The following is a 22,764-nucleotide window of genomic DNA, read 5'->3' on the forward strand; positions in this document are numbered from 1 at the left end:
AGAGCTTTATCAATCAAAGTTTTATATTAAATTTGAATAGATTTCTTCATGATACAGCGTTTGATACATACAGTACCCTAAGAAGCAGGGTATCGAGAACTTGATTTGCGGTATGAGTTTTTTCGGAGTTTTTTTTTTCTTGAACAGTTTTTTTCTCGAGCAATTATTTGGCATTCGGCGAATTTTTTGATATTTATCATTTTGTGATTCTTCTTCATATATAGTTAAAAAGGGAGGAAACAGTGCACAAGATTGTTTTAATATTTTTTTTAATATTTTGAGGGTTTTGTGGAGCAATGAACACTTGCTGGAACGAGCAAGAAAAAGAAAAGAAATGTAGGAATATAATTTATAAAAACAGTTCAAAAACGTTTCTAAAACAGTTATAAAAAGCTGAAAACGGGTGGAATTCTTCTAATTTTTGTAGGTTTTGCAGCACGATTTTGATTGAACTTAGCAAGCGGTTTTCTTCGTTGTTGTCATTTTTCGTTTTTTGTGTTAGTACCAAAAAGTTTTTACACACTCATTTTTCCGTCAGAAATCTGTCACTTTAACTGCACACATGGTCACTCTATGCTCAAAGAAATCACATAATCCCACGCTTGAAGACGAAAAAACGCTTCAAAGAATCACTTTATGGGTACTTTTCAGCGAATGGGAACGTCGAACAAGGAATAGTTCATGAGGTCAAACTATCATCTTCCTATTTTATCGCTTCTCTATTACAAAAGATCTCTGTGACCTGTCCCTATGTCATCTTGTTTGCTATTGGCATTGGCATTTGTATACTCTTCTGCTTCGGGCAAGCTTAATTTTTAGATGATACATCTGTTGTCTAAAAAGTCGCCTCACCTGCAAACGAGGCCGGATTTTTGTGTCTGAACGGCAAGGTTCTGAATTGATACGGCGATGCCATTCGGCAAATTGGCCAGGCTAAGATTTCCTTGACTTTGAGACGCGCGCAGATCCATTTCGCTATGTCCTAGGGCGAGTTTTAGAACAAGGTTTGAATGAAAAAATGTACCTATGTCGTTGCAACTGCCGATAGAAACAGATTCTATCTGCTCGTTGCCGATGAGTTTGACAACTTGGCTCGTGTTGTGATCTTTTCGAACGATGTAGTTCTTGGCGCGTCCGTTCGTTTCGCCGTCGTGGAAAGCATGAGGATTTGTGACTTGGAATGATGGCAGATTATTGATAACTGAGGGTGGAATTGAATTACTGAAAAGAAGACATTAGCACTTGAATAAGCCCTAAATGAATTACCAAAAGGTCCGATGCCAATTGAAACTGCAACCTTGGTCGAAAGGGGATTCTTTTGGATAACGGGCTGAGAACTGTTCGTAGGTCGTCCGACCATTTGTTATCAGGTAAGTATGGAACATCTTATCGAGCATTTTATGATAGAAGGAAAAGCGAAACCCTACCGTTAAACCGCAGACGAATAAAAATAATAAGAAAACAAGTGAACAGATGATGATTGATATAACAACTTCCTTCTTCGTCTTGAAAAAAATCGAATCAAAATATAATAGGTATTCCGGTTACTTACAGCACTAAAGTCTTCGTCTTTCTTTGCAACAAATATATACACTAATGAACATGTGAAAGTAAAGACCATGTGGAGCGTCTTTTTCGAGGATACAAATTTAAAAACGATGCGAAAATAGAAAAAGAGAGCATATAATTTTTGTATCCAAAACAAAGTGGCAAGATACCAGCAAAAGAAGCGGTAATTTCTCCTTCCAATACAGTTCCCCAGCCATGGACAGTGGTGATCAAAGTCTTGGACGCAGTTATCGCAAACAGAACAGTGCGAACTCCTAGGAAATGGATGGAATTAATAATAGAGATGATCAAGTACCTTGGAGGGCGATAGAATTTACATGTACTGCACCACTTCATTTGGACGGCAACGTTGTTGATGTTGATGTTTTTGTACAAGGGCATGAGATCGTCTTCGACTACTTCTTCCGGTGGCACCCTTATTTACGGGTTAGGAAAAGGGCTGATGAAAGAGGCAATACCTGGGAAAGATGCCAGGATCCATGGTAGAAGCAGTAATGAAGTGAACCATGGTGAGGACGAAGAGGATAATGTCGACGAAGGTGAAGCACCTAAGCCCTTCATTTTCCTCGATATTGAGCAGCTCTCGTCCGGGATAGCTAGAAATACGGGTGACATATTATTCCAGGAGCTGTTCTACCAATAGAAGGCGACAGTAATTCCAATTTTTAGCAGCAGCGCCACCGCCACTGGCACGAGCCGCTTGAACGTTCCCATCAATTCATTCTTTAACCTTATCAGCTTTCGTTATCAGTTGATTTTGAGCTTGAGTTTATTAATCGGATTCACGAGTTTATTTACCGGCCGTATATTGTATGAAGAACTTTGTTAGAAAATAAAACAACGAAGTTGAGTTTGCGTTAAAAATTAAGGGTAAATCGTTCGCAGAAAATTTTACAGGAAGTGTTAATTAGAGCCTCTTCTACGCCAAGTACAGTAAGAATTGCAGGACCATACTGTATCTAGTCGGCGTTAATTGGCGCTCAGAATCATCAAAGATATTTTTTTCTTTGAAATAGAAATTTTGAAATTCGGATTTTTTAACAAAGCTGGGTTTGAACATTTTGCCCAAATAAAAACGAAAATGAAAGTTTATAAATTTACAGTGAACATATTGTTGTTTATACTCTTGCGTAATTTTTAGGTGAGAAAAGTGATGGGATAAAAAGCAAGAAATTGGAGGCGGAATTATAATGGCATTATTTTGAATGAGGAAGATGCATCAGTTTGGGACGATTGATCGGTCAGCAATTTTATAGTAAGTTGGTTCCTTTTTTTCTTGAAAAAGAAAGGGTTGTAAACAGCAAGCCAAGATCAAATCATTAATCAAGGTAAATTAATACTAGCTCCACTGTCGGAATCACACGACGTCATACGATCCCTGTATATATGAGTTCAAGGAGTGTTACAGTCACGTTCGAGTTTGAGTTATGGAAAAAGTGAGTAAGAACATGATGGTTATAGAAAAAAAATATAGAGATGGTAATATAGTGACAGAGTTATAGAGGAAAAAGGAGTAGTAGTAACATGTGTGAGGAAGAATTATTGAAGATTTGAGCTGACGGGAAAGCTAAAAAAAATAAGCGTTAGAAATTTTTCTCTGTGACTATATGTGTTTTTAAAATAAAGTTGAGCGTTCTTTTTATCCGATAAAATAAGATAATTATCCAATAAAATGATAAAAACTTACCGTGCGTGGAGAAGTTATGAAGGGTTTCCATCTGAAAGTGGATTATCTATCATGGAATCGAGTAAAGTTGCGTTTTCTGATGTATTTAAAGTGGAAGAGTACGAAAGCGAGGCTGCTGAAGTCGTTCCGCTAAGCGGTGCGGGAGTCGCTAGAGGATCTGATGTTGTCGAGTGCTCACGAAGTGGGCCCTCGTCGATGTTTCGTCCAGTCAAGACGATTACTGTCACGACGATTGCGATCAGCACTGTGCCCCAGAAGACGAGTGAAGCGATGATTACTGTTTTGTTGTTGTAGCGATTTGATCGCGACGTCATATTTCCACTGAAAAAATGAATTTCGAATATCTAAAGCTAGAATTTTCAGGAAAGAAAGCGTTCTACAAAAGCAAAATATAACTGAGCTCTTCTCTGTGAATATATACTGCCTTTAGACTAAGAGTGTGAGAGTTTGATAATGTAGAATTAATGGGAAGACGTCACAATATCTCAAGCAAGGTCTCGAATTTGGTGTGGCCCGCTGTGCGAGAAAATGAGTCCCCTGAAATGTATCACAAAAAGATGTGCGCGGGATTCGAGGATCACAGAAACTGCTGTGATTCACTCGCGCACATCGCCAAATCTGATGTGGCCGGTCACAGCTCTCGATCACAGATTGATGTGATCGAAAATTTTCAGTCACAAATTTCGCGTGATTCAAAAGTGAGGGATGGGCATTGATGACTTTTAAAACAACAAAATTATGAATCATGCGCCTTTTTTAGCTGACTTTTTTGAAAGTTGCTTATTTAATTCATTTATAATATTCATAACCTATGAATTATAACTTATGATTCATAAGATTAATTGATTAACACGGACCCGGAACTCGAATTGTTTTATTGATGAAGCCTCTAACCTCTCGCACCGCCAAAAATAGGTCATGGTCATCCCTCTCAGTGGCGTTTGGCGCCAGGAAGTGTCAGTAAAATCAGATTGGCTGGAAAAAATATAAATTTTTCGTCTTCGAACAGCCATAACTTATTGAAACCAAGTAAATTTGTTTATAAGTAAACTTATGTAAAATAAGGTATCAATCGAAAGTTCAGATTCTGACTCCTGAATCAGGAGTTTATTTGTCTATTTCAGTCATAGGATAAATTTTGTCCATAAATTGAGAATAGCCATAATTTAAATAATTTTCTCTACTTCTTATTATGATAAGAATACTTTAAATTCAATAAATCAAATTCATGATTATAATTCAATTGAATAATCTATTTAATTGATGAAGAAAATCACCAGAATTCGGTCGCTGTGACTCGATCACAAAAATATGTGCGCGAGATTATCCCTAAAATCCGCGGTGTGATCGAGCCTCGATCGCAGCTCCTTTGCGCTCCGAAAAACCAGCGCACATCTTTTTGTGCGCCACTTTGGAAGAACCCTTTTCGCGCACAGCGGGCCACACCAAATCCGAGACCTTGATCTCAAGCTCAAATCCGAGATTTTGACTGAGAGTCGGGTTAATTTGATTCCATTACTTCTCGTTTAGAATTGACCTTTAGAATCATTCTGACTAGTTGAAGCGAATTCTAGCGCAGTGAGGAATCATGTGAAAACCTTTTATTGAACCTGTTAGTGCGTATTAGTTGAGTATCTTCCGCCGGACAAGGTAGCGATCGGTCGCTTGCGCCCGTGTTCGATTTTGACCTGGAACCCTGCGCTTCCAGATCGAGACAGTCCTCGCTTCTTGTGCATGTTTCTTCGAGGATTTCTGTCGACTGTGGCTCACTCGCGTTCTCACATGGAGAAACTGTTACTACAGTGTCCAAGGGCCTCGTTGCTTGGATTTGTTGATTTTGCGGTTTTTGATCTATAGCAGATTTTGATAAAAGAAAGCTGAAAAACTGATAAGCACCTGTTATTCCATCGCCATCTTCTACCGAAGTCGACATTTTCCGCCAGACCAGGCTGAACAAATAAATTTTAAAGCATCAGCTCAAAAGAGATAGTAACTTTTTGACTGAATTTGAAGATAACGAGGGATTTTCTTTGAGAAATACTTTATTGCTGATAAATAACGAAATCTTAAAATGCGCATATGACAGTGGAAAAAAGCGGAGAAGAACAGTCACAATAACTGTGAAAATAAATAGGATAAGTTAATAGTTAGGGTAATAGTTGTACATGCCGCCCATTCTGTAATTGTAGAATCCATAGGCGGGAACCTGGGGCTGCATGAAAACCGGCTGGGGCTGAGGCTGTGGCTGCTGGACAATGATGGGCTGTTGGGGCTGGGGTTCAGGTTGTTGGATGATAATTGGCTGTTGTGGCTGAGGCTGGGGCTGTTGGACGATGATAGGTTGCTGGGGTTGCGGTTGAGGTTGCTGAACAATGATAGGTTGTTGTGGCTGAGGTTGAGGTTGTTGGATAATGATTGGCTGCTGTTGTTGAGGCTGGGGTTGAGAGTGGTTGATGATAATTGGCTGCTGTGGTGGAGCGGGAGGTGCGGTTAGGTTGATGACGGTTGGAGGAAGGTTGACGTTGACTCGGTTGCATCCGCCAGAAGAACCAGCGCCGAACATCATCATGAAAAAAAGCAAATCTTCGTTGTTGGAAGAGCCGGAGGAGTCCATGAGCATGAGTGGGAGCATCATGTTAGATCCCATCGCACTTCCAGGAGCACCACTCTGCAGGGCCATCATAAGAACGAGCATGGAAGTATCATCAGTGGCACCAGTAGTATCGTTCATCAAAAGGAAAGGAAGGAGCATGTTGAAGGAGTTGTCGAAACCGCTCTGAGTGTTCATACCGCCAGTCATAGAGTTCAAAAGAACCATTGTGAGAATTTCATCCATGCTGTCTCCGCCAAGAGTCGATCGTCGTTTTCTGCTGTCGTCGGAGAAGAGATCCATCATGAGGAGCGTGCTCATGTCCATTGCTCCACCGCCGCTCATGCTGGAGAACATGAGCATTGTCATGAGCGAATCAGTGCTGGATGCAAGCGCGCTGCCATCATCGGAGAAAAGTAAAAAGGGAAGAAGATTGGACATGGCGTTGTTTGTGTTGACATTGCAGTCGCCCTGGATGGTCGAAAGAAGCATGAAGGTAGAAAGCATGTCAGTATCGCCAGTGTTGTTCATCAAAAGAAGTGGAAGAAGCGAGTCCATGCTGCCAGCGCCGCCGCTCATGAGAAGCATCATCAATTCGTCGGAATTCGCATTTCCATCGCCCATGAGAAGGAAAGGAAGCATGCCACCCATCTGGCTCTGTTGAGAAGCAGACATGCCACCGTTGCCAAGAAGCTGCATGAGAAGAAAGTCATCTGAAGCGAGGTCGAAGGATTTGACGCTGCTGAGAGCGAAGAAAAGGCTGAATATCTTCATCGTTTGTGCTTTGCTTTTTGGTTTGTTGTTTTGATTGTTGTTTTTGAAGTTGGAAGTGAGTTGATGATGATTCGGGAATTCGTGCTGGATTTATACTTCCAAGGCCACCAAGCGGTGACCCAGAAGTTCAGGTTGATAGCGTGCCTGATTGAAGCACACGATACGCACGATTAATGACCGATATGATCCGTTCTAGCGAATTCGAACCATTCGCTTCGTTCTCTCTTTTTCTGATTGTTAGCAAGAAAAAATGAACAAGAGACATATTATTTTCTTCTACTAGGAAGTTTATTGGTTTGTTCTGTATTGTTTTCATATTGCACATAAAATTCTTTTTCAATCGATCAGTTATGAATATCCTTTAACTGATTTTTACAGAAGCAATAGTAACTCATAAAAAACAAGTTGATTTTTGACTTGGAAATTCCAGCACTCAAAAGTTTTGAACAGATATTTATGGAGGGAACAGAGGGCAGGAAATGAGTCTTTTTTTTCTTTTATGAGTTCGGTAAAAATAGTAATTTAAATAAAAATACTTTGACTAACGTAGTAACGGAATAACTAAAGAATGATTAGTTTGAACAAGACAGAAGCGTAAACGAATATTGTCTAAAAATGGAACAGATGTTTTTTTGTTTTGAAGAAGCGAAAAGGAGAACGAAAAAATGGATTATCTATAATTGGGATAATCTAAAAATAAAGGTAGTGACAAGAAGAAGAATAAATTTATAATTTCTCTAAGATGATTTTTTAAAGTTCTGAGCCGTCGTGCGTCGTATCTTTAGCTGGCTCTTCAGTCGTCGTTTCTTCGGCGGGTTTTTCTTCCTCGCTTGCTGGAGCATCTTTTGGAACTTCCTCGCCTTCCTCAGCGTTAACTTCTTCTCCTTCTTCGCCCGTGGTAGTCGGCTCGATCGTTGGTGGCTCAGTGGGCTTTGGTGGCCTCCACGTTCGAATCTTCTTGTAGAGAATCTCTCCGGCGTTTGAAAGGGTCTTCTCTTTCACCTGAAATAGATAATATTGTAAGATGGGGATTCATTTTATTGGAGTTTCTTTTTTGAGTACGGCGAAACCTCGCAAGCTCATTAACAAATAGTCCGGGGGTCATAAAATTAAACTAAATGACCCGTCAAGTGGATCTTGGGAGGTTTGAAATTACCTGAACATCCATGACCTTGAAAGCAGGGTCCTCATGCTGGGCCAGGGCTGCTTGAGCTTCAGTCTTTTCCTTGAGCCAATCGGTGACTTTGTCGAGCTTTTCAGACATTTCGAAGACGTCTTCTTGGCTGAGAGCAAGACCCTCGCCGGTTTGGTTCTTGTAGGTTTCCATGAAGAGTTCTCGCATTCCAGAGATCATTTTCTAAAGAGCAATTTTAACAAAGTGGATCGATCGGGGTGCGAGGCGAAGTTAACCGTGACAGTATTTATAAATTTTACGCTTCCTAGCTTTCGAGGTCAGAATTAGTCCTAAAATGACCGCTACGAGCTATTACGAATAGCCTATTCGGCAAAATTAGTTTTTTTTTATAAAAGTGTAAAATGAAATCCCTTTTTAGAAATTTTTCTACTAATTCATCGTCGATTTGAGAATTTCCCCCTAAAATTTTACCTCGAGACGCTCAACAGCTTCAGGGCGCTTTTCATGTTCTTCGAATCGTCGCTCCCAATCGCGAGTCAGCTTTTTGAGCTCGGCAAGCTTGTCGTCAAATGTCACAGCGGTTGGTTCCTCGACATCCCAAAGCCAATCCGATGCAGCCGAGAGGGCCGCGGCGACTTCTTCTCGCTGTTCTTCACTGTGAAAAAATATTTTAATGATAAGTTATAAAATGTATCAAAGATATATTCATTTGCTCCAATCGGTACTGGGACATATAAGGTTGTATAAGATTATGTGACTTAATAGGTACCTGATAGCATCAGTCCATCCTTCTCTGTACAACTTGTCTTGTCGATCGTAAATAAAACTTTCCAAATCGTTGAAAGACTTTTCCTTCGCCAATCGATCAGCATCAGCTTGATCCAATGCCTAGAATAGTCACTAAAGAATCTATGTTTCCACTTAAAAATACCTTGATCTGATTGTAAATGGCTTCTCGCTCGTCTCCAGAGACAGATTCCAGATCGTGGTTGACAGCAGTTGATTCGAGAATGACGGAGAATTTCTTGATGACTTTCTTTGGTTCTTCAGCTTTTCCCTCCTGAAGATTTGTTAAAATTTATCTCCCTGATTCTTACTTACCACAGCAGCAGGTTCAGCTTCACCATCCTTCGGTTCTTCAGCTTTTGCTTCTTCGGCTTTTGCGTCTTCAGCCGCGGGTTCCTCAGCTTTGGGCTCTTCCTCTTTGGCAGCTTCCTCCTCAGGTTTTTCTTCTGCAGCTGGCTCGTCGGAATCAGTCGAATCTTCGCCCGTGGCTTCGTCTCCAGCTGCTCCTTCAGCATCTTTCTTTTCCTTTGCTGCCTTTCCGAGCTCTTCAAGCACTTGTTCGGCAGTTTTTCCATCGGTATCTTCTCCATTGAAGAATGATCCAAACTTGTCCTTGATCTTGTCCAGCGTGCTCTTGTCGATATCTGGCATATCAGGCATCTTTGCTTTCTCATCCTTTTTCGGGGCTTCTGGCTCTTCGAAAACTTCGTGTTCAAAAGTTGCATCGGCGGATTCGAGGACAAGGATTCCAGAGTCGTTCATTCGGAAATGAGCTTCAATTGTTTTAATAAGAGATTAAAGCTTTTAATCTACCTTTGACTCCCTTAGGATCGGCGTGCGTGTTGTTCTCATGTGCCCCTTTGACGCCTGCAAGATTTACAGTCTCCTGGAGTTGTCCATCAATGAACACACTGAAGCTGAAATCATCCGCAAATCGGTTGAATGTGATTGCTTTCTTTTGAGGATAGGGATTCATCTTTTGGAAAAGAGTTCGCTTAATAGTCTTCTTGGTGACGCCATCTTCTTGGATTTCTTCGGGCTCGAGGTCACGCTCAAATCGGACCTCGACGGGCTTTTGGACGGCATCCTTGATGAACATCGTTTTCACTCGGAAAACCTGTATTTTGGTTCATAATTTTTTTACAAATGCCAGATTGATTTCTGACTTTTCCTGCAATAGAACATCCCCCTGGGCGTTTATTTGAACCGTTCCTTTGATACAAAAGCCGCATGATAAGATCCACCAAGAGCAGCAGCCTCATCAGCATTAATATTGAAACTGAGTTCAGCTCCATTCAGTTCCTTCTTGAGCGCTTCTTGAATTGCAGGCACACGCATTCCACCGCCAAACATGATCACTTGGCTAATTTCGTCGTTGGACATTCCCGAAGATTTGAAGGCCTCTCGAACAGCTTCCATGGCCTGTTCAATGTCTCCTTGGATGGATGCTTCGAGTTCGTCTCTGGTGATTTTCGCCTTGAAGTCTTCATCATCGATGAGTTGCTGGACTCCGGCCATGTGTTCCTTATTCGCGGAAAGGACCATTTTCGCCTTGTTCGCCGCTACGAGCATTTTAGCCATGGCTCGGCCAGTTTTCTGTGTTTTGATATCTTGACTTGTCTTTTTCGTCTCTTCCCACTTCTCGACGAGTTTGTCTCGCACCGTCAAATCAATTTTTAAACCGCCAACTGGTGCGACACCGACGCCCTTGATAGCGACTTGAGGAGCTGTCTCTGTCTTTCCCTTGATGATTTGATACTGGGCGATTGTTGCTGTAGTTTGGGAAGCTCCCATGTCGAAGAAGAGGATGTTCTTGGCTTTGGACCAGAGTTCGAAATCCCGCGTTTGCCCGGGGGAAGATACGGGCACGGGCAAGAAAGTGAAGATTCCCGAGGGCAAAAGCGGTCACGGGCAAAAAAACGAATTTTCCCGCGGGCCAAGCGGGCACGGGCACAATAAAAAATATTCCCGCGGGCAAATTCGGGCACGGGCAAGATTCCCGCGAGCTTAAACGGGCACGGGCAGATTCAATGCACCTTATGAAAAAGTGTTTAAACTATTTAAATAGCGTGGAAATAGACACCAAATACCTGAGGGAGTATATTGAAAACAAATCTGCATACAGAACTGTTATGACGTGCTTTTTTTAAGGTTAACGAAGTTTTCCAGCTCATTTCCGTCTTATAGACCCCCGAACATTATACCGGTATACCTTTACAAATCAACAGAAAATTTAAAGAACTTTAACGGTTCAAAATTCTAGAAAACTCCACTTCCGGTCGGTTCTAGAGCCGGAAGTTGACGTAATTTAGGTGTTATGGTGAAGTGTGACCTATCAAATTGATGCTCAGACGATTTTCTATCATTTTAGACCTAGAATCAAGACCAACCGCGGTAAAATAAACCCGAAAAAAGTGAAAAAAAAAATTCATCACTTTATGCCTTTTTTACATAATTTTAACGGTCGGTTTGACCAGGTTTGGGACTGTTTCTTCTGAAATATTGATTTTAGGATGACTCGAAATCTTCTGAGCATCAATTTGATAGGTCACACTCTACCATTATAACTAAATTTCGTCAATTTCCGGCTCTAGAATCGACGGGAAGTGGAGTTCTCTAGAATTTTAAACCGTCAAAGTTTTTGAAATTTTCTGCTGATTCTAAAAAAGTATGGTGTTCGGGGGTCTATAAGGTGGAAGTGGGTTGGAAAACTTCGTTAACCTTAAAAAAAGTCAAAAAGGCGAAATTTTCAACTCCTGGAAAGAATTCTTTTGAGCGAAATTTTCGCGAAAATTTTCGGTAAAAAGCGAAAGCGAAGCGAAGCGAATTGAAATTACAAAAAGCGAAAGCGAAGTGAATTCGCTTCGCTTCGCTCATGAGCGAATTCGCAAAGCGAATCCAAGTCGCCGTTTCCCCAAGTTGGGCAAACGGAGATCTTGGGCAAACTCAAAATTTGGTTTGATCGATTCTTCCCCAAAGTTGCAATAAAACTCAAATCGCCGATTGAAAACATCTAGGCAATAAAAATACCATGAGATTTTTTTCTAAAGGGAGATCTGAGAATCTGAGGGTCCCAAGCCCTCTGGGACTCTCAGTTTAGCCGCGCGCGCCTAGCGCGGCTAGCCAATCAAATGACGGTATTTTTCCGCAGTGCGCCGCACTCTAAATTCTTTATTCTGAGGTACCCAACAGGATCTGAAAGAAATTTCTAGACTTCCCCGAGAGTGAAACGGGGAAGCGAGGCCAGGGGCCTTCTCCCTCTTTAAAAAAATCTCATGGTAATTTCACAAACCGTTTTAGAATACGTCCAATTTTAGCTCAAAAGTAAGTGGAAATGAACTGCGAATTCAACAGTTCCTGTCCGAGTGGTCTCAGTTTGCCCAAGTCGCCGTTTGCCCAAGTCGCCGTTTGCCTAAATCGCCGTTTGCCCAACTTGGGGAAACGGAGATCTTGGGCAAATGGCGATGTGAATAAATTTAGTGTGATTGATCATGTAACATTATTTGGCTTCTCAAACGTCAATCCTGAATTCTTCAACGCTAATCCTGGCTTCACCAACTTCAATCATGTCTTCTCCACTATCATTAATATTATATCAATTATGGTATTTCCAACGTCGATTCTGGGTCAACATCGTCAATCTTAGCTTCACCGACTTCAATCATGGCTTCTCTAATGTCAGTCCCGAGTTCTTCGACGTCAATCACGACTTCTCCAACGCGAATCCCGTTGACGTTTGAGCCACCAACATTGATTTCTGAAAAGCTCGGATCGAAGTTGTTGAAGCCGGGACTGAAGTTGGTGAAGCCAGGATTGACTGTGGAGAAGCCAATACAACAAAGTTATATGATCAATCAATTTAATTAATTCACATCGCCGTTTGCCCAAGTCGCCGTTTGCCCAACTTGGGGAAACGGAGATCATTCGGTCGTAGTTTCTAACTAGCTCCTAAAATTTGCGATTTAAAAATCCGAATTGATTCAGGGTCTTATTTTGGAAAATATTTAGCAGTAGAAAAAAATGTTCCCCCGGGCTGCCCTCGGGAATATTTCGTGCGGGAACGCGGGCAAACCGCCCGTGCCCGTTTATGCCCGCGGGAATCTTCTCATTCATGCCCGTGCCCGTATCTGCCCGCGGGAAAATTTCTTATAGTGCCCGTGCCCGCTTGGCTCGCGGGAAAATTTGTTTTTGTGCCCGTGACCGTTTTTGCCCCCGGGAATCTTAAATATTCTGCCCGTGCCCGCCCGCCCGCCGCCCCCTTGCCCGGGAGCCGCAAAAATTTCGAACTCTGCTTTGGACTCAATTTGTTTTCGATTGAAGACTCCATAGTGAAGGGCAACGGCGGTGTTGGTGTTCAAAAGTTGGTGGAGCTTGATTCCAGCGAGTTCGGCAGCCGCAATTACTGATTTTCGCTCGACCTTGGAGAGAAATTGCTATTTAGAAATCTGGAAACTGGTTTTACCTGTCCCCAATCAGAAGGAACAGTAATAACAGCATCGTAAATTGGTCCTTCAGCAAATTTCGAGGCAATTTCTCGCGCATGGCCGAGCACCATCGCCAACAATGACTCCACTGTGTAAGTGACATCGCCTTCTGGATGCTTGAATGCTACTGTATTTCGCTCTGTAGGAACAAGCTCATAGTACCTAATTAATACTAAAGGGGAATTCAAGTGGATAATACTCACGGGAATTTCTGCTGGAAGTCTTTAACAACTGGATCGTCAATAGATTTGCCGAGGATAAGTGGGAAATAACGGTAGCTAAAAACCGTCAACATGACCCTTTCTTTTTCAAACAAACCTGTTGTGTGGGTATCGATTGCCAGAAGTAACAGCATCGCTTCCAAAAAGTCGCTCTCCATTTCTCATAAAAACGGCGACTGGGGTTTTTCTTTTCGATTCTTTGTTCAATGCGATTTCCATTGGAACACCAGGCTTGACGATGGCGACCTAAAATGATCGAAAAATCAAGAAACCAGAAAGCCAAATTTGGTAAAAAATTTATATAAATTATATTATGACGAATTAGACTAATCAATAACTAGAGTTTTACGCTACTCTCGATATTTTCGAAAAAGCTATAAATACAAACGTTCGCTAAAACTAACCTTGAACCATTCGGAGCCTAAATCAACGGACATGACGCCCAAACCGGCGGCATAGCCGAGCAATGCCACGGCCAGAATGAAAAACCTCATTCTACAAATTCAAATTATTCCTCTTCTCCTTCTTCTTCTTTCAAGATCTCTACACAATTCGTTTTACAGATAACAGGAGAAAAAACTATCGGAAAGCGAAAAAACTGGGAAAAATGTGACTCAGCGGGAAGTCGCCAGCGCCACATCAGTACTCGTGAGCCAATCAGCGCCGCGGAAAGGGGCGAAAGAGCCAGTGAGAATCTCCCGTCGAGGTTGACAAAGCGATTTTCCCCTAATTCTTCCAGTAATTTCCAGTTTAGTCGAGAACATGAAAAAAGCTTACCCGACAACACGAGAAAAGGAATTTATTTAGCCAAATATGCGATTGCAACCATTTTTATTGTTTTATTTGGAGTAGAAATTCCGATGCAGTATCTAAGCAGTTTTTTGTTTCTTCTCGGCATTTGGCTAAAAAATGATTGAGAACTTCACTAAATTTTTCTTCTTACCGTTTCGGATGCATTTGATTGAGGACGTTTCTTGGCGAGTCGTTTCTTGCAAATCTGCATGTGGCCGGTAATCCATCCAACCTTTTGGCATTCCTGAAGATTTTATAGAAATGCATTTTCAGTGGGAGTATACTTACTTTGGAACAGTAAAAGTGGTTCAAGCAGCAATGGCCAAAAGGTTTCTCGCCGCAAATATCGCACTGAAGCATGGCCACAATCTTGTCTTTATCAGACTTGAGCTTCTCATAACGACGGGCCGAGTTTTCTAGTTCCTTTCGAAGTTCGGCGATGATCTTCTTGTCATCTTGATTGCGAAAAGTGTCCGTTTGAACACCCTTAACAAAGTTGTTCTTTCAAGTTATTCTGGAGAAATAGCCTTTACCTGATCACGTCGTTGAGGTCTGTCATCAGGATGATATTCCTGTTTGATCTCCGGTTTTTCTCTCTTTACTTTGGCTTTCATCTTGTGTGTGTTCTTCTCTCTCTCTGTTTTTAGGCCTCTTGGAGCTTTGATATTCCGAAATAAAATTTCGAAAATTCAAAAGGGAAAACCTAAAAAAATGGGAGTAGCCAATCTATGTAGCCTGAATTGAATCACTCCAAGATTTTGAGATATTTTCCAAAAAATTGCGAATTAATGGAATTTCTCTCGGAATCGGCTGAATTGGCAAGAAATCACAAATTTCAAAAAATCAGGATTAGCACCTCCGCTGTGATAAAAAAAATTTTGATAACGGAATTGATGACGAAATTGATGGCTTAGAATGATTTTTGCAACGTAGTGGGAAAATGTAAGCAAACTCGTTTTTGAATTTTATTGTTTGAAGTTGAAAAGTGCTTCTTCGGTAATTTTCTTCACAAAATTTTCGTACTCGACGTTGTCATCTCGTCTTCCACCAACAGAGTCCAGGAAGTTCCAGAACTCATCGCTTTCCTGCTGCGAAAAAGGCTCTCCATCTGTCAGTAGTAGTTCTCGAAGTCGTCTTCGGGACACGAAGGATCGTTTTCTGTCTGATTCTTTCAACTTGACAAATGTCCTTAGAACATCAACTTTACTTCACAGCGCACTTTAAAAACTGGTATTTACCGCTTGTCAGTCGCGCCGTAAGATTTCTCGTAAAAGACGGGCTTGAAGTCCGAGTCCTTTTGCTTCGTCTTCTCGACCGAGTAGAATGTCGTGAGTCCTCGTTGATGTCGATTTCTGAACCCTCTCTCTCTTGCCCGTTTCTACATCGTTCTTACTGTACCTGGCAGTATCGACAGCATCGATGCATTCAAAAGCGTCGAGAACTTCGCTTTGCCGATCGTTGAGTTTTTTCAGCTGAGACATCATCAGTAAAAGCTCCTATTCAGAGCTCTCTCGCGATTTTTTTTACTACTGAAATGGATAGTTATGCACTTATCCTTCTTCCTCTTTGACAGGTAAAATGATAAATAATGACAACTCTTCCTGAAAATTTATCTCGCCATCGTTGTTAACATCGACCATGAGCATGATGCGATCCACCCTCTTGTCTTATCAAGATTCAGTCATCAAGTGAGCTACTGACTGTAAAGGATAAATACCGGAGTTGGTCGTGGAAGTGAACCCAGCAGCAAAGAGAGCTGTTCCAAGTTCGTCCCGGCTAATTGTTCCGCTAGAAGCGGGTTACAAATTATTTATTCATCAAGCTAGAAAATCGCCTCGAAGCGATCACTTTCTTTCGAAACCCTTCTTTTATCCAAATCCAGCGACTCAAACACCTCCCAATAGCTTTGAATTTCAAACTTATTGAAGAACTTTTCCCACTTCTTGTAATCAAAGTTCTTCAACCCATGTTCTTTCTTTTCTTTGACAGGTTTTAGGTTGAAAACCAGCGCTTCATTCTCTTTTTGGGACATTTTTTTCGTGTGACACTGTCAGATCTCAGCAAGGATTCTGGTAATTTTGCCCAATTTTGCTTTTAAATGTCACCGATCAAGGCGAGATTACCCCCTCAGACTCACAAATATCGGGAACCACTTGCTCCAATTTTCCTTTTTATTGCCCTGATTTCTGGCTAGAATTAGACATGAAGACAACTGGCATCAATTTCATTTTGTAATAAAGAAACTCTTTTATTCAAATCAACATTAATTTTTGAATTTTCAGCAAATAATTCATAAAACAGGACTCAAAACAAAATGCAATCAAATCAGACAGAACCAAATCAAAAAAGAATATTTCAAACAGGCAAAACAAAAAGGTGCAAATTCGCATTTCACGAATGTCAAATTAAATAAATATTGAACTCAAAAAACATCAGAAGAAAGCAGACAGTCACAGACAGACACAACCATAAAAAAACAATAAAACTTCAAATCAAAATTCAATCATCAAAGGTTAAAAAGAAAAGTACGTTGAAGGGTTTTGGAATTACACTTACTTTTTAGTCAGTTAAGTGGTCTAGTCTTCAACAAGTTGTCCACAGCTATTAAGTCGTTTGATGGCGCGTTCTTCCGCCGGAGTTTGGCGCAGTTGCTTGGCGTATTTCAATAGCCCACTAGAACCTTTTTAGCACAAGAAAAAAGGCGGATAAAAGGTTACCTTCGAGTAGTTTTGTGAGCATCAGTCATGACGAGTTCCTCCTCTTTCATTCTTCGTCGCCATGCTTGGATTCTCAGCAGCTCCCCTTTTAGAAATTCTGGTGTCCACACTCCGATTCGCTGGATGTAGGGGAACAGGAAGATGTCGAGGAAACCAGGTGCTTTTCCGCCAAAGTAGCGGCCGCATCGAATCAATTCGTTTTCGAAAATTGCTAGACAAAAAATCAACCAAAAACTCCTTAAAAAATTCTTACCAAGAGACTCCATGAACAAATGAAAGGCGTCGTTTCGATGGACATTGTCTTCCATCATGACGCCAAAGACCTGAACCATTCTCTGATTGAAGCCGAGCGCGAGCTTCAATTGTCGTTCTCGCTTTCTTTCTTCTTCTGGGAAAAACTTGATCCCAAGTTGTTCCAGCGCTGCTCCAAGCTCGATGATGTTCTGAAAGCTTCGCCCCTCGACTTGTACTGTGCCAGACAGTGCTTCATCTGTGACGAGTGAGGCTTGAGCGCCAAGATTTGTCAGGCTGAGGCGCATTTGCTGGGCGTAGATGCAGCCGGGGGTCGAATACAGAGTGATTTCTAAACGGAAAGTTTTAGTTTTGGCCTGGATCTCTTAGAATAAACGTACCGGTGTCCATGGTCTTTTTTTGCCTCTTGTCTCTCTCTCTCTAAAGCGCAGTCTGATCTGCGAAAACCGACCGAGGTCGGGGCGGTGCCTGCTGCCTAGGGGGGTTTAGCCGAGGTGGACTCTTTGACGTCACAACTCGGACACGATAGCCAAAAAACGTGAGTTTTAGAACTGCTCTTCTACGAAAAGCAAGACTGTATTTTCTTTGATCCGTTCTAGAAAAAAGGCGTGCTTTTATACGAAAAACGTATTTACGAAAATCTCGTGTTGAAGTAATACACGACGTGTTCAAATAATGAAAATTGCTAAATTGGCGTTAGATCTGGTTTTCTCCGGCCGTAACCCGACTAGATGAGTCCAAAGAGTTAAGACACGAACCTGGAATAAATTTCGAAAATGACTCCTTTTCGCAATTCAAGCTAAAGCTCTAAGAAAAAAATGAACGAAAAAAGCAAGAAAATCTAACGTTTGAGCTTTCAGAGCCGTAAAAAAGTAATCATAAGACGTGTTACGTAACAGTTATGAAATCGAAAGCGTTTTTTCAGATTTAAGGGCATAATAAAATTATTAATACATATAATAATATTGTTGCTGAATAACGCACAATGCGTAAGGGACATTTTTCCCTTCAAAAAAAGAGGGAAATTCTCAGTCGGAAAAGTCTCTAGACGCATTTATTGTGAGCGCTCTTGTTTTCAAGCGATAAACAGATTTATCAAGAAGCTACTCTTTCCCAGGAACACAAAAAAAATCTTCGGGAATAGATCAAACATGGGCAAAAACATGCAAAGCAAAACATATGACCAGAGAGAATGGGTCAAGCAGTTTCTAAAGAATCCAGAGTTGGTGACTCCTCTGGCAGATCAAAGGATGAGGTTGTTGGAGACGATCGACAGGAAGACTTTCAGGAAGGGATAGCAGCGTTTCTTTCCGGATTTCTTACACTAAGACGGTTTCTATTCGTATGTAAAGAGAAGCAAAGATGTACCGTGAATGGAGGTACTTGAAATTTCATGCAGAGGGCAAAAACATCTTTGGAAACCTCTACCGTTCTGCAAAAGACATCAACAAGCGAAAACGCATGGACGTTTGGAAAGCCTCTGTGTCTCAGCGAATCATTCTTGAGGAAAGTCCAGAGCTATTGAATGTCATTATTGCCAAAGATTTCATCCCGGAAGACACCGACGCGGAGGAAGTGGAGAAAGAAGAGATTGAGCGGCCAGCATCGAATGAGACAATTGCAAACTATGGCGGCGAAAGTAAAATATTCTACCAGAAGACGCCTTTTGCTGAGGAAGATCTTGTCGTCAGAGTTCAAGCGTTTGATCGCGGGCTGTTTTCGAAGCCGTACGAATTACGAGTTTATATTCATTTTGCAAAAGGTAAGCAGTTTTTCCTTAGAATTTACAAAAATGGTTCGATATTCCTGAATCTCGCGATTGTATATAGGTCAGATGTACCGATGGATTGTTCCGGTAGCACCTGCAGCCAGTAGCAGGTGCTCCCGTAGACTCCAGTAGATTGTGCCCTCATTTCGTCGTTCATAAATAGCGCAAAGTAGTCTGATACTCAAAATTTAATTCAGAAAATGAAACTTTACTAATCCAACTTCGTACGCATTGCTCTTTATTATTAAACATTTTTCTGTTCTATAAAATGAAATTTCTTATGTTGCATACAGATTTTCGAGTCTTTCAATTTGAATTAAAGAAAATAAAATTGTGTTGAAGATCTCTTGTTGAGGCTATTATTATTAATTTTAATGAGGACTGACTCCTTTGACACTCATGTCACAAGAACAACAATCGATATTTAGATTTTCCAACTGCCGTAAACGATGAATCAGACCCAGACAAGTGCATCCCTCGCAATCCTTACATAGTCGAGCATCTTGTCAACGTAGAAATCTTCCACAGAAAAGACAACAAAATGCTCGACTGTATCGGCTGGGTCACCTTCATGCCAAAAGCAGAATGCGATTTGTGGGACATTCTCAAAGAAAATCGACTGACCTGGGAGCCGCGGAAGATCATTTTGAAAAAGTACTACGATGGATTTGGATACTTGCGACAAATGGCAGCAACCGTTTTGCCCGTTTTTCCGTTCTGCCCAAATGCCGTTTTGCCCAGAATTCCGTTCTGCCCGTTCAGGGCAAAACGGAAAAATGTGCAGAACGAATTTTCGGGCAAAACGTCATTTTCGAAGCGAAATTTAGAAAATTATTTTGAATTTGATGATGAAGGCGAAGATTCGGTTGGCCCAACCCCCGCCGAGTGAGAACATGCAGCAGGTGTCGAGCCCAGTGAAGGAGATGTAAGGGACCACGCCGCCGGTGTTAACTTCTGCAGAGGCTGCCCCTGGGCCCAAGTTGGAGCAAGTCTCGGTGTGAATCCTTGAGTAAACATAAACTGGGGGCATCCTGAGCTGGGAATTGTGATCGAGCACGGCCCAGATCATCCTCAAGACTGAAGATATGAAAGATTAAAAATTAGAATTTTAATTCTGCGCTATCGTTAAAGTCTTTTGATGATAGATTTTTGAAATCACTTCCAATTATTATCAGCTGCTTAAATCAAAGTAACTTTCTTAATTACTTCCGGTTTGGGATTAGGGGGAAAAGGAGAATCTACCTGCACATTTGGTTGCGCAGCTCACAGAGGCCTTTTACCCTAGTTGGTAATTTTTCAGAAAATTCAATTTTTGCTGTCTTCCACATCTTCATTTTTGAAGATCATCAAGGCTGAGCTTGATCATGATCTCTGGCTCAAGATGCCCCCAGTACTCAAGGAATCACGCCGAGACTTGCTCCAACTTGGGCCCAGTCTCTGCAGGAGCTCACACCGGCGGCGTGGTCCCTTGCATCTCCTTCACTCGGCTTGACACCTCCTGCACGTTCAAACTCGGCGGGAGTTTGGCCAACCGAACCTAAATTGATGATTGTACAGGAGAAAAGATTTGCATTTTTAAAAATGAAGCTTTACTTTTTGAAATTTTTCATTTTCCAAAATGCCGTTTTGCCCAATGCCGTTCTGCCCAAAATTCCGTTCAGCACATTTTTCCGTTTTGCCCTGAACGGGCAGAACGGAATTTCGGGCAAAACGGCATTTGGGCAGAACGGAAAAACGGGCAAAACGGTTGCTGCCGCGACAAATCGGCCTGAGATATTATGATCGAAAACCAGCGAACATTTTGATGCATCATGGAGAGCCGAAGATTTGCGATTTCGGTTTGGCTTGCATGTCAAAGCCGAAGGAGTCGTTTCAGCAGATGGGCTATCTGAGGAAAGGGGCCAAGTTTCAAAGTGAGATGGGAAGAAGTCTTGGAGCTGGTACTCCTGGTTTCTGCTCGACTTGTCAATTGTTTGATGGCTGGAATACGATGATACCGATTTTCCGACTTACTGTCTTCTTCATTTTTGACTGGCCTTCAGGAACGGTCCTTGAATTATCAAATACTATTTTGATGCAGTAATTCAATTTGAGAACCACAATAAAAGCCTGGCAAATTCTGTACAATGGAATCGACGAAAACGAACGAGAAGAGTACAACAAAATCATGTCCAGTTGTGGGATGAAAGACACGTGCTACTGGTTACGTAATCTGTTCCGAGTTTACTTTGATGGTGGATATGCCGCTCATCAGGGATATAAAATATGGCCATTGACGTTTTTTTTTTAATTCTCAGAACTTATGTTCGATCGAGGGTTAGTCAGTTCTTTCACTGAAAAATAGGTTTACATTTTATATCTCTGCTGCTAATGACGAGTTCATGAACAATCTTCCAAGCCACGTGACAATGATCAAACTGCCAATCTCCGAAGCTGCCAATTTCGAAGCCCTGCGAAAACGAACCGAGAGCGTCTCTCTCCAAGCAATCAATCATCAGCTCTTGAAAAAAGTCGACCCTTACCAAGATTTCGGCGTCAGCGATCAGAAAAGCGCAAATCTCTGCATGGCTCAATCTGCTGCAATGCTACTGAAACACGCTTTCGAGGAGAAAATCGCGAAAGACGGCACTAGAAACATGACGACAAGGGAAGTGAGAATCGACCGCATCATTTTTTCACTGACAATGGATTTGATACCGATCGGAATGAACGGCATCGATCCGAATTTGACGAAAGAAGGCGAGAATGTGCAACAATTAGAAATAATGAGAGTACTCAAGCGTTTGACACACGAGAGCTTCTTCGAACCAGAGGGGTGGAAAATGATAGCAAAGAAGCTTTATCTGAGCAAAAAGCACAAAGACCTTTTTGGAGAACCAATCGACGATCACAAACTCACCTACGAAAGAGGTACCAAATCTGAGCTCAGCACCCTGTGTAGAAAACCTGAGTCAGGGTTTGAAAGATCTGTAGTGAAAAGCCGCGACTTCCAACCCTGAGTCAAGTTTTCTACACAGGTTGCTGAGCCCTGAACTAATTTAAAAATCTTAAATCATTCAGTGTTGCTTCACGAAAACTTCAAATTTACTCGTCCACTGATTGTCACTGTTGCCCACTGGATTCCGTCAAGAAACAAAGTCTTCTTCTTCCAATCCGTTTTGGAGAAGATAGAAGACGAGAACTATGTTCTGGCGAATAATGCTTTTGTCAAAGGATCCGAGGAGATTCATATTCCGCTGAAAAGTCCTTACTATAATTGCGATCGAAAATCGATGCGAAAAATGATTCAAAGGAATGGCTTCTAAGATACAGGCCTTGAATCTTCCTTGACAGAATTATTGACAAGCCAAAAAAAAAGACAGAAATCGAGCTTATACGAAGACAATAACATGAGAATCCACTTTGTCAACGAAAAAGAAAAGCCTCAAGATGGCAAGATTGACGTCCCTGAAATGGAACCTGAACGATACTACCTCATATCCGCTGCATTTTCACTTCAATTCGTTTAATTTTCCCAAAACTGAAAAATATATTCAAAGCACTTATAAAAACCATGACGCTTCTAGATCGAAATTCTAGTGGCAGTTGTTGCATAAGTACATTTAATTCATTCCTAATTCCAAGAAAAGACTGATGATTTTCTAGAGCTTCGTTTATTATTCGTCCTATGACAGTACTCCAAGTTAGTTCGTCCATCTGTTCCGCTCAGGTTAGTACTATCACAGTACAGTGTCTTCCCCTTGTCTTGGACTGTAGACGGTTTAATACGATGTCATTAACGCGCATATGCTGAATTGAGCGTATTGTGATCATTTGTCATTTATCGACTTCTGTTGGCTTTTGAGCCGCTGCTTACTATATATAATACATTGATAATGGTCGCACGCATATCGTTCGCTGCCTTTTTCGCCCTTCGCTTTTTGATCCTCCTTTTTTTCTGAAGAAAAATCGAACAAGAGAAATGACATCTTCCATGAGGACAATTTGTC

At 41.5% G+C, this 22,764-nt stretch overlaps 8 protein-coding genes across 10 annotated transcripts; 2 read left to right on the plus strand and 6 right to left on the minus strand.

Annotated features, from left to right (window-relative positions):
* Window positions 1-13: 13 nt before the first annotated feature.
* Window positions 14-5,211, minus strand: LOC145698797 (palmitoyltransferase ZDHHC5-B-like). 3 transcript variants are annotated; one of them, XM_081776205.1, is made up of 14 exons: window positions 5,153-5,211; window positions 4,867-5,107; window positions 3,257-3,577; window positions 2,207-3,136; window positions 2,028-2,165; window positions 1,865-1,984; window positions 1,703-1,823; window positions 1,553-1,630; window positions 1,428-1,505; window positions 1,267-1,385; window positions 1,025-1,221; window positions 853-982; window positions 749-807; window positions 14-554 (listed from the first exon to the last, which is right to left on the minus strand). In XM_081776205.1, the coding sequence occupies exons 4-14, from the start codon at window positions 2,281-2,283 to the stop codon at window positions 535-537; spliced, it is 1,137 nt and encodes a 378-aa protein (XP_081632331.1). In that variant the 5' UTR covers window positions 2,284-3,136; window positions 3,257-3,577; window positions 4,867-5,107; window positions 5,153-5,211; the 3' UTR covers window positions 14-534. The 3 variants fall into 3 exon arrangements, with proteins under 3 accessions (XP_081632331.1, XP_081632180.1, XP_081632257.1); XM_081776054.1 differs by having other exon boundaries at window positions 4,855-5,107; XM_081776131.1 differs by having other exon boundaries at window positions 14-548; window positions 743-807; window positions 4,855-5,107.
* A 1,845-nt stretch (window positions 5,212-7,056) lies between these two features.
* Window positions 7,057-9,655, minus strand: LOC145698273 (hypoxia up-regulated protein 1-like). Its single transcript, XM_081775510.1, has 7 exons — window positions 9,355-9,655; window positions 8,857-9,314; window positions 8,687-8,815; window positions 8,525-8,643; window positions 8,227-8,410; window positions 7,777-7,977; window positions 7,057-7,622 (listed from the first exon to the last, which is right to left on the minus strand). Exons 1-7 carry the CDS (start codon window positions 9,638-9,640, stop codon window positions 7,371-7,373), a joined length of 1,629 nt encoding a protein of 542 aa, XP_081631636.1. The 5' UTR covers window positions 9,641-9,655; the 3' UTR covers window positions 7,057-7,370.
* An 83-nt stretch (window positions 9,656-9,738) lies between these two features.
* Window positions 9,739-13,809, minus strand: LOC145702202 (hypoxia up-regulated protein 1-like). Its single transcript, XM_081779416.1, has 6 exons — window positions 13,651-13,809; window positions 13,344-13,492; window positions 13,229-13,303; window positions 13,004-13,187; window positions 12,832-12,959; window positions 9,739-10,357 (listed from the first exon to the last, which is right to left on the minus strand). Exons 1-6 carry the CDS (start codon window positions 13,738-13,740, stop codon window positions 9,739-9,741), a joined length of 1,245 nt encoding a protein of 414 aa, XP_081635542.1. The 5' UTR covers window positions 13,741-13,809.
* A 306-nt stretch (window positions 13,810-14,115) lies between these two features.
* Window positions 14,116-14,754, minus strand: LOC145702231 (uncharacterized). Its single transcript, XM_081779450.1, has 4 exons — window positions 14,572-14,754; window positions 14,327-14,524; window positions 14,190-14,282; window positions 14,116-14,148 (listed from the first exon to the last, which is right to left on the minus strand). The coding sequence occupies exons 1-4, from the start codon at window positions 14,650-14,652 to the stop codon at window positions 14,116-14,118; spliced, it is 405 nt and encodes a 134-aa protein (XP_081635576.1). The 5' UTR covers window positions 14,653-14,754.
* A 249-nt stretch (window positions 14,755-15,003) lies between these two features.
* On the minus strand, window positions 15,004-15,533 carry LOC145702251 (uncharacterized). Its single transcript, XM_081779474.1, has 3 exons — window positions 15,437-15,533; window positions 15,277-15,390; window positions 15,004-15,226 (listed from the first exon to the last, which is right to left on the minus strand). The coding sequence occupies exons 1-3, from the start codon at window positions 15,520-15,522 to the stop codon at window positions 15,004-15,006; spliced, it is 423 nt and encodes a 140-aa protein (XP_081635600.1). The 5' UTR covers window positions 15,523-15,533.
* Window positions 15,534-16,247: 714 nt separating this feature from the next.
* Window positions 16,248-17,812, minus strand: LOC145700355 (uncharacterized). The gene is made up of 4 exons (XM_081777645.1): window positions 17,388-17,812; window positions 17,009-17,338; window positions 16,756-16,966; window positions 16,248-16,711 (listed from the first exon to the last, which is right to left on the minus strand). The coding sequence occupies exons 1-4, from the start codon at window positions 17,395-17,397 to the stop codon at window positions 16,615-16,617; spliced, it is 648 nt and encodes a 215-aa protein (XP_081633771.1). The 5' UTR covers window positions 17,398-17,812; the 3' UTR covers window positions 16,248-16,614.
* Window positions 17,813-18,115: 303 nt separating this feature from the next.
* Window positions 18,116-19,664, plus strand: LOC145702283 (uncharacterized). Its single transcript, XM_081779505.1, has 2 exons — window positions 18,116-18,769; window positions 19,204-19,664. Exons 1-2 carry the CDS (start codon window positions 18,370-18,372, stop codon window positions 19,662-19,664), a joined length of 861 nt encoding a protein of 286 aa, XP_081635631.1. The 5' UTR covers window positions 18,116-18,369.
* Window positions 19,665-20,887: 1,223 nt separating this feature from the next.
* Window positions 20,888-22,320, plus strand: LOC145699981 (uncharacterized). Its single transcript, XM_081777279.1, has 2 exons — window positions 20,888-21,685; window positions 21,836-22,320. The coding sequence occupies exons 1-2, from the start codon at window positions 21,157-21,159 to the stop codon at window positions 22,078-22,080; spliced, it is 774 nt and encodes a 257-aa protein (XP_081633405.1). The 5' UTR covers window positions 20,888-21,156; the 3' UTR covers window positions 22,081-22,320.
* Window positions 22,321-22,764: the final 444 nt, after the last annotated feature.

This window comes from Oikopleura dioica, chromosome 1 (assembly GCF_907165135.1).
Source record: "Oikopleura dioica chromosome 1, OKI2018_I68_1.0, whole genome shotgun sequence".
Classification (NCBI taxonomy): Eukaryota; Metazoa; Chordata; class Appendicularia; order Copelata; family Oikopleuridae; genus Oikopleura; species Oikopleura dioica.